Source organism: Gavialis gangeticus, unplaced genomic scaffold (genome assembly GCF_001723915.1).
Source record: "Gavialis gangeticus isolate Ggan-Ray unplaced genomic scaffold, GavGan_comp1, whole genome shotgun sequence".
Classification (NCBI taxonomy): Eukaryota; Metazoa; Chordata; order Crocodylia; family Gavialidae; genus Gavialis; species Gavialis gangeticus.
The window spans coordinates 80,909,816-80,923,219 of record NW_017728993.1 but is presented as its reverse complement, the minus strand read 5'-3'; the positions used below and the strand labels follow the sequence as shown (position 1 = coordinate 80,923,219).

The 13,404-nt window shown below is 39.4% G+C and overlaps 1 protein-coding gene across 1 annotated transcript in view; it reads right to left on the bottom strand.

Annotated features, from left to right (window-relative positions):
• Nucleotides 1-1,210: 1,210 nt before the first annotated feature.
• The window catches only part of CAMSAP2 (calmodulin regulated spectrin associated protein family member 2), a 224,249-nt gene continuing 212,055 nt past the window's right edge, over nucleotides 1,211-13,404 (bottom strand). Inside the window, exons 13-18 of the mRNA XM_019528366.1 lie at nucleotides 11,599-11,735; nucleotides 7,893-8,113; nucleotides 6,736-6,835; nucleotides 4,454-4,569; nucleotides 3,384-3,502; nucleotides 1,211-2,995 (exon numbers count right to left, since the gene is read on the bottom strand). Coding sequence (XP_019383911.1) covers nucleotides 2,690-2,995; nucleotides 3,384-3,502; nucleotides 4,454-4,569; nucleotides 6,736-6,835; nucleotides 7,893-8,113; nucleotides 11,599-11,735 — 999 coding nt within the window. The 3' untranslated portion in view covers nucleotides 1,211-2,689. The remainder of the gene's footprint in view (nucleotides 2,996-3,383; nucleotides 3,503-4,453; nucleotides 4,570-6,735; nucleotides 6,836-7,892; nucleotides 8,114-11,598; nucleotides 11,736-13,404) is intronic.

Genomic DNA, 13,404 nt, shown 5'->3' with positions numbered 1-13,404 from the left:
TATATTATTCATTTATAATTGATTGAGTACAAAATTCTGGGTTATTTTTGGTGAAAATAGGGTATCAGGCCTTGGTTCAGGAACCAATCCCCATTTATAACATTGTTTTCTATGGGAAAAACGGTTCCGAGCTACGACGTTTTGACTTAAGACGCAGTTTCCAGGAACCAATCATGTCAAGTCAGAGGACTGCCTGTGTTAAGTAAAATGCTTTGCTGCAAGCAATGAAATTTTCAACTGCATTATTCACATTCTACTTTTAGACATTGCACAAATCTTTTCAGACCTGTAGACAAATATAAACTCCGTAATACATTCAGTCATATTTAAAAAGATTCAAAGAATTCCTGTCATGTATTTAAACTCACTTGGTTTAGAAGGATGTGTATGCATCGATGAATGTTGCAAGTCTGTAGTAAATCATAGGTTTAGTTTTAGAAAGAAAAAGTCTCCTATGATAAAACTCTTCTTGAGTTTATTCAACACAGGCATGTATCTGTCAGTTCCACCCCCATCATGGACTTTTCCTAAAAAAATTGTTGCTGTTTGCAAGTTTTCATGGTTACTCAAAAGCTTTTCCTACAGTAAAGTAGTTGCAGGAGCTGTCTAACAGGCAGAATGTGCAAACCTTCTTCCCCCCTACTTTTAATTTTTATTTATATACTATATACACAATATGTATACACTTGAAGTATAAGAGTTACATATCCTGGTCATATACATGCAAACAGTAAGAATTAGCTAACCACAAATAGTTTTGAGCCACATACATCATAAACATGTATTTTAAAGTTTTTTTTCTTGTTTTTTTTTTTTTTTTTTTTTACATTTTTAACAAATATACATAAATATAAGAACATAAATTACAGTAAAATATTGACAGCATTTCTGAGAAAATGTTCATAAACGACCCAGATGCATTGATGCCTAAGGCCTTATAATTAAAAAAGTACTGTTCTAAATTGTTTAAGGATATCTCATTCCTGTGCATCTTTTATATAAGTAAATGACTACATCATTGTAATGAGGCTAGATTTCTCTCTAAGAAGACTGAGAGAAACGTACATAATTTTAGTCTCTACTCCTAATGAAACTGAATGGACCACATAGTTCTAGTACAATACTGTCTTTAAATTTACAGTCATCACAACACTGAAACAGAACAGGATCACAAATCATTCAAGTCTTTTCCTGAGAATGAGTTTTTTTCCCCAACTAATCCTCTGGTATACATTGCCAAAAAACCCACAGATTTGGGGGAGGTTTCAAGTTTGTAGTTTTCTTCAGAATAATGCTATGATTAAAGTGATTATAAAAAGAGAAAAAATGCTAAATAATAATAGCATTAATAAAGTGATCAAACACTGTTTTGAAATAAAAATGCAGCCCTTTGTAAATAATACTGATGTATGCTCCAATAGTTAATTTCATAAATGGTTATATTTGTTATAAACATATTGAAATGTTTAGGTTTTTTGTCATGTTTATTTTAAAACTGATAATATGAAATTGTCATTAATAAGTGTACGTCAAGAAAGTTACTTTTTTTTTTTTGTTATAAAGGCAGATATACTGGAAACACATATCTATCTACAGGAAATATTATTTAAGTCTGATAGCATGGATACACAGAGTAATTCCTGCCTGTTAACAGAGGGCGAGGATTTGGCGCATCAGCTACTTCACATACCGACTGTGCATATATTCTTACTATGTAGTAAATTAGAGCTAATCCATGGTATTTTACCCCTTAAAACCTGAATGGACCCTCAAGAAAAGGTATTAAGCTTCTGCAGGTAAGCTTTCAATAGGTGAAGATAGGAATGTGGCCACAGCTAGTTACCATGGAGAACCTGATGCGCTGTGAATCCTTACTGTTGGCTACCTTGTAACAACTTGTTCCATCCTACCTGTGCCCTCAGTTAGGTAGGAGTTGAGGTGGTCAATGCAGACTTCGCCAGTGAATTTTATGAGTCTTTTGAATATTTTACTTGCTAAAAAGATAATGTAATCTGAAGGAAACGTCCCTTTAAGCAGCTCAAATGTTTTCCCCTATTGTTTAGTTGAAAACAGTTAAGCAAACCAGTATTTACTTGGTTGAAGTTGATTGTAAATACTCAGGGGGGAACAAACCTTCCAGTAATGTAGGTACAACAATACAGAAAGAGGGTTCTAGAGGAGTACCTATTATGCCTCTTGATAAACTACTTGTCTGTTAGCCTTCACGGTAAGGTTCACTGAGTAAAAGTAAATGGCATTGAAAAATGTTTAAAAAAGGTGTTTCCTTAGAGGAGAAAAATACCAAAAAAGGAGAAAGTTTCAAGACAAGCACAAAACAAAGTAAAAGGCAACAAATGTAAAATGTAATTTGTCACTACAGATGAACAACATTCAGTGCTTCAGTGTATCTAATCAAAATAGAGCAACTATACCCTCTACACCATATTAGCACATACAAATCTCCATACATGAATCAAATATTTCCATGACCACTTGAAAGCATTACCAAGTGATAATCTTCTGTATTCCTAAACACTGTGTTTACATTCCAGTTGTGCATGATAATAGAGCTTGGTGTCCAGTTTTAAGTTCTAAAAGTCTTGTTGGCAACTAGAAATCTATTTTCTATAGGCAGTAAAGATGAAGTGCAAGTGTATCAATTGTCTGAAGCAAATATTTTCCCCATCTACTATGCCTTGGTAGATAAGAGTTTTTTAGGAGTTACAGGTCTCTTAGTTTGCCACAAATGGCTGTGAATGGTAATTGCGTCAACACTGGCAGACAAAGTTTTAGCTGGTATGTGGCTAAACTGCTTCCTGTCTGAGTTGTATTTATATAGTCCCTCTATCATTTTCTTTGTGATAGATTTGGGGCCTATCCCAGTCAGTTTATTGATTTCTTCAGTGTCAGGGCAGTACGTATACAAAGATCTGAACTGGCAGCCTGAATCCCGGAACAGGATTAAGAAGTTATTGGCATCAGACTTCTCCATTTCCTTTAAAAGAACAAGAAAAAACGGGGTTTACAACATGTCATTTACATAGTAACTAGAAATCCCTTAAACTCATAGGGGTGTGTGCCTATCTAGATCTAGACATCTCTCTCTAATGTGTATACACACACTTCTATCTACTTATCTGCTGTACGTATTGTGATAATCTTTAAGTATTAGATCATAACAGTAGTGTCCATAGTAGACCCTCTCGTTCAGCCAATGAAGACGACAGATCGGAGATCACAGAGACTATTCCAAACTTTCACAAAGCATTTACATGGCCATGATAGAGATTCCTTTCCAGTTTTTTCCTCATCCTGAAATATCTTCCTAGATAAGCTAAATGTAGGCCTTATCTTTACTTTTATATGTAAAAACATACCCTTACCTCCAATATTTTCTTCTTCTGACCTTCATTTACTTTTCCAGCCAGGCAACAGTGAGCCAAAGCATTCTGAATTATATGTTTGTTGGATTTTGCACTAGGTTCTTTGTAGAGCTTTGGTCCTAAGAGAGAGAACTGACAAATCAGCTAAGTGAATCGGTAAACTATAATAATTTTAAACACTATGAAATGCATTTTCTATTTTATCTTTGCATGTAACGCAAACCTAGCACCCAAAGGAAGTGAGCAGAAACTAGACATGCTACACAGACTGGCTGCGATTCATCTGTGAACACATCACATGATTGCATCTGGTAAATTATACCTTATCATGTTCAGTGAAGAAATCTAATCTGTAAAACACTGTTTCCCCTAACAATACATCTTTCAGTATTACAGCATCATTAAAGCAGTTTGGGTTAATATATTTGGTGTCATAAAATTAGGGTGACCCCTTTAACAAGTGTCGAAACAACAATCCACTCCTCCCTGCTCTCTACATGCTCAGCTGTTTGTGAGCTACACTCAGCTGAAGAGGTGGGAGGGGGAACTCAGGTGATATGGATTCTTTAATGAATCTTTGGTATTTAAAAAATGGTTCTTTTTTTAAACATGATGCAAACTATAGTGTACTGTTAGCATAAAAAATAATTCTTAATTTCCTTTTACATTCAAAAATTTATGGAACAGATTTTTCCCTCTAAAGCTCGTTGTTTGTTCTCTGAAGTCTTTGGTTCTAGACTGATCCCATGTTTTCTGCTCTTCTCACCTGTTACTACAGACGTGTTAGCAGAAAGGTATAAGAAAAATGACTCATGCATAAAGTTACTTTTGAGCATTTGGTGAATTGGAGCCTAAATGTGTAGGTGATTTTGCTAGTTTAATGCATTGCATTTTCACTACCATTTATGTTGTTTTAAATTATATCATTTTAAAAAAGGAGATAAATTCTGAATCTCTAACAAGAATCTTTAGTTTTGCTATAGGAACAGCAAATAAGGGAAAACTTAAATCCTTGGTCTACAGTTACTTCTTACACTTTAGCACTCCCCATGAATGTTACCGGTACTGACCTGTGTATTCCGTAGCAGAAGCCACTGAAGAAGTTGTAGATGCATTTTCCCAATCTTTTTCCCCATTGCGACTACCACAGCAACTTGGAGATAAGAATCCTTCTACAGACTCAGACCTAAATATTTTATAAAAACATGTGTTCTTTTCAGGATTGAGCAGACCACATCCAAGAGAAAATTCCCTACATTTTCAGCCTAGAGGCCTTTTAACATAAAAAGAAAATTAAAATGCATTTAAGATAGAAGACTGAAGGATTTGCATTATACGTTTTAGGTCCAAAACAGGAGTAGCTCTTTACATGCATCTTCTGAATGTTTTAATAATAATGGTTCACGATTATATTCCTAAAGAGGAGGAAGAGTAACTTTCAGGCAGCATACCAGGGAAAGAGTTCTGATTAAGTCTATTAGCATGCATAATTGTCTTACTAAATGGAAGCTTTAATCCTTTATAAATGTACTAGCAAAACTTGGCAGAACTTTATAAGGAGCAAGCTTGCTCTTGGACATGATGATGAACTACAAGTAAATGTTCCTTCATTACTACTTTTGATATTATTACAGCAGTTCCCTGTGATGACTACTATAGTGTTATGATTATAAAACAATTTTTATGATAAACGTTTGCTTTCAAAAACATCAACCTTTGAGGCTGAAAATATTCAGTGTTCGTGGTTGGAAAGTGTGAGCAAAATCCTGTAAAGCTACATAATTTTCTTTAAAAGTAATAATAAACTCTAAATTTTCTTTGAAGGGGGCTGCTGCAAAAATACATCAAGTTTGAAACTTGCTATCGAAACTGTCCCAGCCAGGAAAAACCTTGCTTAGTTATTTAAATAAGAAGTTAAGAATAAAAATAATTTAAAAAATAATTTCTGGACACATTCAGTGGACATCTGGTAAAATTCTTAATGAAACCCCATCCATCTTATTTTATGTACATTCTCAGCCTTTGTATGAAGTATGCAGGAGTATCGGAAAAGGAAAAACAAATCTCTGACATGAGGAAGAGAGGAACATTATGGGAATCCAAACCTGCAGTAAATTATTATTAAGCGTCCTATAAACTACATGCCTTTAAACCAATTCTACTAGATTTTATAGCTTTTTAGGAATTCAGAGCTCTGAATCAAATCTGAAGCCATAATAGGCTGCACTGATAGAAGTCCAGTTTTTACATTAGTTACAACACACTTATGCCTGGGCTTTGCACAAGTACAAAAACACAATAGCAGCTAATCTGGTTTAAATAAAATCAGTATAGATGGGTTTTTCCCTTCCACATACTGGCTTCACAGAATTATAGCTAGGGACCTACCTAAATTGCAGCACGACAAAGGGTTTTTTTGCAGCTGGCTTGCAGTGTGCAGAGCCAATTTTACAGGCATTTTGCTGCAGCCATGCCCCTCAGCACTGATTGGCAGAGAGGCCCCACCTGCTGGCACGGATTGGCAGAGAAGGCGGGGGGCGGGGGGAAAGGGACCAGGGGGTGGCCACTACTTTGATTGCTGGCTGCCCCTTGTGCCACCCTCCCCCTCTGTGCTAATTGGTGGAGAGGTCTTGGCAGGGGGAGGAGGGATGAGGGGGCAGTCGCCATCTCGTCTGTTGCCCTTCATGTCGAAGATGGCTGGGTCCCACTGGGGAGGCAGCATTTTATTTTTACTAAGTTTTTTTGTTTGTTTCATTGCTTTTACAGACCATCCCAGATGCGGTTTCTGTGAAATCCGTGAAACTGCAAATTATGTCCCTAATTACAGTATATCCCCTCTCAAACAGAATCAAGAACCTGAGAACGAGTACCTGATAAATTAAGCAACACATTAAGTCATTTTTGATCAGAGCCATAAGTACAATAACTTTTCCTTCACTCCTTTATCCTCACTCCTAATATAATTTTATGACTTTTCTATATAATGCTGACTGTTATTTCATTCTCAAAATAAAAACAATAAATTGGTTTCTAACTAAAAAAATATTCTGATGTTCAGCCGCGGATGAAGTTTTGTTGAGCTTCTGATACTTTTGTATTATTACTAAGAAAAGAACAACTGTTGCCAAAAAAAAGGAAAAGAAAATTAAGGACTACACATAACACACAGGGGATCACAAGAAGTGAACAAAGTTTCTACAGGTTGTGACAAACTCAAACACATGAACTAAAGAGACTGCACAGAGGATGTAAGGACTGGGTGTCTTTAAGCATTCTGATACGCATCAGGAAGACTTATTTTATATGAATAAATACTGATTAATGTTACATGAAAGTGGTATTGCAGTTTTACCTTGGTGTTCTCTTGCCCGATTGCACGCTTTCATTGTCTCCTGTATTCAGGGATGCCAAAGAAAGACTAGATACTGAAAAAACACGATAAAGTTGTGAACCTGGATAAAAAACAAAGTTCAAATTTATAAAAATGTGGGCAAATAGCAAAGAGCCTGTTCATTAGACTCAACACCAGCATAAGTAATTGGCAGGAATATTTGTAAACGAGTCTTTTGCTCCTATAAATTATATACCTGCATGCATATGTGGCATGCTAACTTTGTATTTGCAGACACGGGGCCAAAAAACAATTATTACATGAATTTGGGATCTTCTGAAACATAGCATTGATGTAAAAATATGGAGTTAGATCGTGGGCACTAAGTGATTAAAGTTAAATAGCACCAATATAGCAGGTCAAAATCCACAGGCATTAATTTCCTATTATTAAATGGATTACAAGGGGTATTTTAAATTGCACTGAAATGAGGTGGAGAGCAGAGTTAGCAGAGTATTCCTGGAGAATAATAAAGGTTACTGAAAGTCTGCTGCTAAAAACATCAGTAACTACACTCCTTTCTTTCCTCTAACTGTAAATTCTGAATACTTTCTTTGAAATCATAAAATAGTTTTTAACTAACAATGTAGAGAACTTTTCCATAAGATCACACATGCAGTAAGAGGACCAAATGAAGTAGACATAAGAAAAAACGCCAAAGTGTAAAGGAAACTTTGCTGTTAGTTTTTAGTTCTGTGTATGTTAAAGCAGCAGCTTAAGGGTTCTTACCTGATAGTCACCATTTAATTATCAATCTTTATTTCCCAAATGTTCTACTCATTCTTAACTCTACAGGTGCAAGAAGAGGTTAGTGGCTGGGAAGAAAACATGGATGCGCACAATACAAATCACATACATTGGTGCTTCAGCTGGTTTTCATCTAGCAAACATCTGTTTGTTCTTATATGCATGCACGCATAGTAAGTCAGTAACATTTGTCACCTTTTAACTGCCATTTGAAAGTTTTACTTTTATTAGCCCAGTTCAATCGCATGCAACTTCAAAAATTGTGCATCAGTTTAGCATGTGATGCTAATCAATGCACATTTCAGTTAGTAGGGCAAATCAAGCTGGTGTTTTAGAATGAACAGACTCTTTCTAACACTGACGTGTGTTACCTGGTGGACCTTTGACTGGAGTTTTGGGTGACTCAATATGATCTCTATGAACAGATTTTGGACGCGGCTTTTTTTGTTTAGATGAATGTGGGCGTGGTTTTATTACAGTATCCATCTCCTCCATAAGCTTTAACTGTTTCCGTCGCATATATTCTTGCTTAATGAATTCTCTGCGTGCTCTGTCATCTTCTTTCTTCTGACGTTCTTCCTCTGTCTTGCGCCTAAGAAAACATCAATTAAGCAGAAAAATTTGAAAGAAATAAAAGATATGGACATAAACAAAATAAAGCAAGGTTTTATTTGACAGGATGACTGACTTTCTAGGACAGAATGTCAACTGAATAACTTCTTAGACAAGGACAATGAAGTAGACCCAATCTATCTACAATTAAGCATAGCTTCCAACATCATGCCTCTTGAGATATTAGTTGATTATGTTGAAAGGTAAGTTACCAGCTTGGAAAGTGGCTACTAGTGATGTTCTTAAGATTCATCCTGGGCTTTGTCTTGCCTAACATTTTCATCAGCAATGTTGGTGCAGAACTAGAAGTGTGCTTATGAATTTTGTAGAAGACATTAAGCTGGGGGCACTGCCAATATGGAGATGAGCCAGAATATCTTAGAAAAAATTTATAAAACCTTGGAGTAAACATGAAACTACATGAAATGTAACATCATGAACTTAGACCAGGCTTGTTCAATACATGGCCTGTAGGCCGTCACGCGGCTCACTGAGGCACTTTCTGTAGCCCATGGTGCTGCGACAGGAAACGAAAGTAAACACGGTTTACTTTCACTCCCACCCCTTGTCCCTCCCCCAGCCCCTCAGCAGCTTCCTAATGGCTGCTGAAGGGCTGGGGAATGGACAAGGTTCCCACACACAGCATCAGTGCGGCATGGCCAGGTCCCTCATGGGGATGGACCCCTCCCCAGCCGGGGGCAGCGCTGGCTGCAACTGCTGAGTGGCCCCGCCCGCCCCGAGGAGCAGGTGCTAACCCCGGCAGCCGCAGCCGGTGCCACGGGCTTGGGGCAGGCGCAGGACGGAGCCTTCATGGGAGAACTTTGCCGCTGGGTGGCGGAGAAGCGGCTCCACTCGCAGGCCTGGGGCATGCTGCTCACTGGCAGGGAAGATGAATGTGCGGGAGTGCCCGTGCTCCTGCCCCCACCACCCTGCCCCGAGCCCATGCCCTTTGCTGCCAGAGTGGCCCCGCATGGAAGGCTAAGCAGTGGCTGTTGGCACTGCTGGCCTGCACCTGCCTCCTCACCCGCCCACTTCAAGCCAGCCCCACTGCCCTGCCCTGCACAACAGCAAGGCGGCCCCTGCTCCCCCGGCCAGTCTCCCCCCGGGCTTCTCATATGCTGCTGGGGATGGAAGAAGCCTGGCTGGGTCTGCACCGGCCAGCAGAAGCAGCGGCGGAGCCGTGTGCCACTCAGGACGGGACGAGTCAGTCCCGAGCAGCACATGGCTCCGCTGCTGCTTCTGTTGGCCATTGCAGACCTGGCCAGCATCCTCCCATCCTCAGCAGCACAAGGGAAGCCGGCTTCAGTTGCATGCTGCTTTTCCTGGCCGGTGCGGACCTGGTTCTACCCAGGCGGGTCCTGCAGCACCATATCAACCCAGGCATGGCACCGGCAGGCCAGGCGGGCCCCAGGTCAACCCTGGCCTGGCTCTGCGGCTTCTCCAGCACCAGGTCAACCCAGCTGTAGCCAAGTGGCTCCTGCAGCATCATGTCAACCCAGGCATGGCACCAGGCCGGCCGGGCACCAGGGCTGTAAAAACACTGTCCCGTGTTTGGATTGTGTTTGCCTCCATTTCTTTTTGTATGGGATTGGGGCTTCAACTTGTTACTACTTGTTAAAGATGTGTTACTAACAAGTTATTAATTCAGTAAAAGTAAATCTCCTTGAAGATTATTCTCAAAAATGCCCATATTTTGTTGCTTTGATTAGTTTCCAATCTGGCTGATATCTTTTTCACATTGGATCTGTTGACTTGCATTATGCTTCTTTCATTCATTGAGAAATGAGTAGAAGTGAAAGTGTTTATTTTAGTCAAGTGTTTGGTATTATTTCAATCTTGCTTTTATATTGGTTTTCTTTTGGATTTTAAACCACATTTCCAGACCCATTTCACTGTCACTTCCTGCAACTTCACTGGTGTCAAAGGTCACATGACATCACTTCCTGATGTGATACCACTTCCTGTGAAGTCTTTGAATATGGCTCGCTGGCCCACCGGGTGATAAAAAGTTTGTGATCCGGCCCCACATTCAAATTGGTTGGACATCCCTGACTTAGACTATAGTCTAAGATGGGGGCTTATAGAGTTGGCAAGAAAGGGACCTAGTGCACTGCTTAATCAGAGGATTACTATGAGCTGCCGAGGCTAATTTAATTCTAGGATGAAGTAAGAAAGGTCTATTCAGTTGAGACAAGGATATACTAGTGCCACTGTAAAAGCAATATTAAGCCTTCATTTATATATACAGGTATAACACAGAGTCAAATTACTTCTTTGGCATTGCTGTAACAAGGCACTGGCCTCTCCCGACTTCTACCTACGGCATGTGGCAGTGTTTTCAATTTTGAAATAGGCTCTGTGATTATGGCACTTGTTTGAGGAATTGTAAAATATGCTGTAAGGACTCAGTGATAAGTGGCTGCTTGTGAATGCAGGGATCTGAACTTAGTGGATCAGGAGAAACACTGGACTAGAAGGAGTCAAACTTTCAATTTTGGCTTATTCACTTTTTTCTGACAGATTTTAAAACCCCTGTGTCGTATTGTGACACTATGCTTCAAATTATTTAAATCTGGACTTTTTATTTTTTTCCACTTCAATGCTGAGAATCTACCTTTATTTGCACTATAAATTTTGAAGATGTACCTTATTTTATAAGGAAAACAAAGTCCAGGGTCATGTCTTCAGCCATTGAACGCTACCAATTTACACCAAGGAAGAGCCTGCCAAATTACTTTAATACTGGATTGGGAAGCTGTGCCCAGGTCTGGACATGTGGTGAGTAACACTACTGCAAATCCTGATTATACTGTGTAAATAAAAGGAATGGATAGATATTTAGCCCTAAACTGGTGCAACTTACTTGAATCCAGTGTAGAATTATCCCAGGACAAATCAGAGGTAAAACTATAGTGCTGCAAAATACACTAGGGTAGGTGACGTCCATCTGCAATTTAACTCAATATAGCTGTTTACTCAATGTGAGCAAGGCTATTATCTGGTCCATGATTAAGGTGGTATTACCACCTAATACATATAGCTACACTGGGATACTTGTATTTAGTCTGCTCTGGATTCTGGAGTAATTCATGTTGCCATACAGGACTGATAAGTTATGTCAATGGAAATGTGTTGTCTTTCCAAGCCCTACGGCTCATATTCTACTCTCAAATACTTAATTATCTTTTAATTCAAGTGGGATTATGAATATACACACAGGACAGAAGAAAATCTTTCACTAACCTTGCCAACAGCAAATCTCTCTTAAATCAGTTTAAGGAAAAGATTAAATAAAAAGTATTGGGCTTACAATGAAGAAAGAGGATTGCTGTATAAAACACGAAAGTGGCCACACTGCATTTTGATTAGTATTTCTGATATACCACTGACATTTTTAGCAACAGTAAAGAGTTTTCCACGTTATCCTTGTTTATGTTGTAAATCAGCATGTGCAATTAGTTTTACCTTGTTTCTTCCTTCTTATGCTCTAGCTCCGCTTCCAGCTGCTGCTTTCGTAGTAGAGTCTCTCTTTCTCTTCTCAACCGCTTTTCCAGCAATGCTGCCCGTTTCACTGCCATATCATTTTCTGCCTTTTGATCATCCTAGCGGCAACAAGTCAGAAGGAAAGAGGTCTAAAGACTTCAGAGCATTTGGATACTGTAGCTGAATTACTTCAAGTCATTAAAAATCTCTTTTTTAAGAGTTTATACCTACTAATTATATTGAAAAAACTTTTAAGCATCTTCCTCTGACTACCAAACCAAACTCAAGACCTCGCACTTCTCCTGGTATAGACATTATTCATTTAATAAAAATAAGAATTTACACCTTCCTTATAACAACAAGATGATACTAGCAGCCAATCGCCAACCCCAGAAGCACCAGTGGCAAAACCAGAAGTGCCAGCAGCAAAGCCAGAAGTGTTGCCAGTGCTTCCCTCAGTGCCCCCACACCCAGGCTGGTGAAAGCCAATCTCAGGAGGGGCATGTGCTCCCCCTATACATGCTCTGCACGTTGCCGGTGTTTAGAGGACATCTGCTACTACCTCCATGCTGAGCCACAGAAGCTTGTATTAGAAGGAGCTCAGAGATCAGCTAAGATGTCAACAAAATAATTTTTGTTGGAATTTTCCACTTCAAAGTTGTGGCAACATTTCCATCTTGCTTTTTTTTCCCCTGATGAACCTGCCTGGTTTCCTACAAGCCCAGCTGCCACCTCACTACCCCAGAGCCAGAAGCCTTAGAGCTTCTAGGCTCCCAGCTTCCCATAAGCCCACCAGACAAGACTGCCAAGGACCTAACCTGCCAAGCTGGTACAATGGAGCTGAGGATCCTGGAAGCCTTGACAACTGTGTATGGCCGTGTGCTCAACCATTTTGCACCATGGGCTAGATAAGTGGTATGGGGCGGGTTCTAGGGAAGGATCTCTTGCAGAGTCAGGTCCTGGATCAGGACCTGCATGCCCTATCTAGCATGTAGAACCACGCTATCAGGCCTGACAGGCTCTTCATGGGTCCAGAAATTTGGCAGTGGGGGGAGTGGAAATTGATACTGCCACTACTCCCCTGCTGCCAAATTTTCAGATCCATGGGGAACCTGGAGAACTGGATGACATGGCTCCGTGGGCCAGATCTAACTCCCGGGCCAAGGGTTGAGCACCCCAGGGTATATGGAAAGTGACTGGCTTTTTGCCTGCTTCACAGAAGATCCATCACTAAAGAGCAGGCACAAAATTCACCAGATTTCTCTTGACTTTTAAAAATATTATACACACATACACACAGCAGGAACTTAAATATTTTTAAAATTTTACTACTGCACTATTAATGTCCATATAATTTTTTGCACATGTAGAGTGCTGCATAGGTAGAGTGACATCAGAAGACTAACTAGACCTATACTGATTTCTTAGAAACTTCCTTGAACACACTTAAAACATTCGAAGTTCTGCAGTTTATCCGCGTAAAAGTGACTTGTCACTCAAAAGTCACAATTTTATAGCTACTCCAGGATCTGGAATATCAGCAAAGATGGTCAGCAGGCAGAAGGAAGGTAAGGAAGACAAAACTATAAAAGTAAGATATTATGCAAACAGGCCTCTGAACTTTGTGCATATGTGAAATCGCAATTGACAAAGCCTTCTTAAGTCAAGAGGCTGTGAACCAAAAGAAACAAACAAGTTGGCCTCAAGCCTGTATACTTCATAGTTTCAAAAAAGATTTGATGAACAGTATAAAAGGCAGAATAAAAAAAAAAAAAAAAAAAAAAAAAA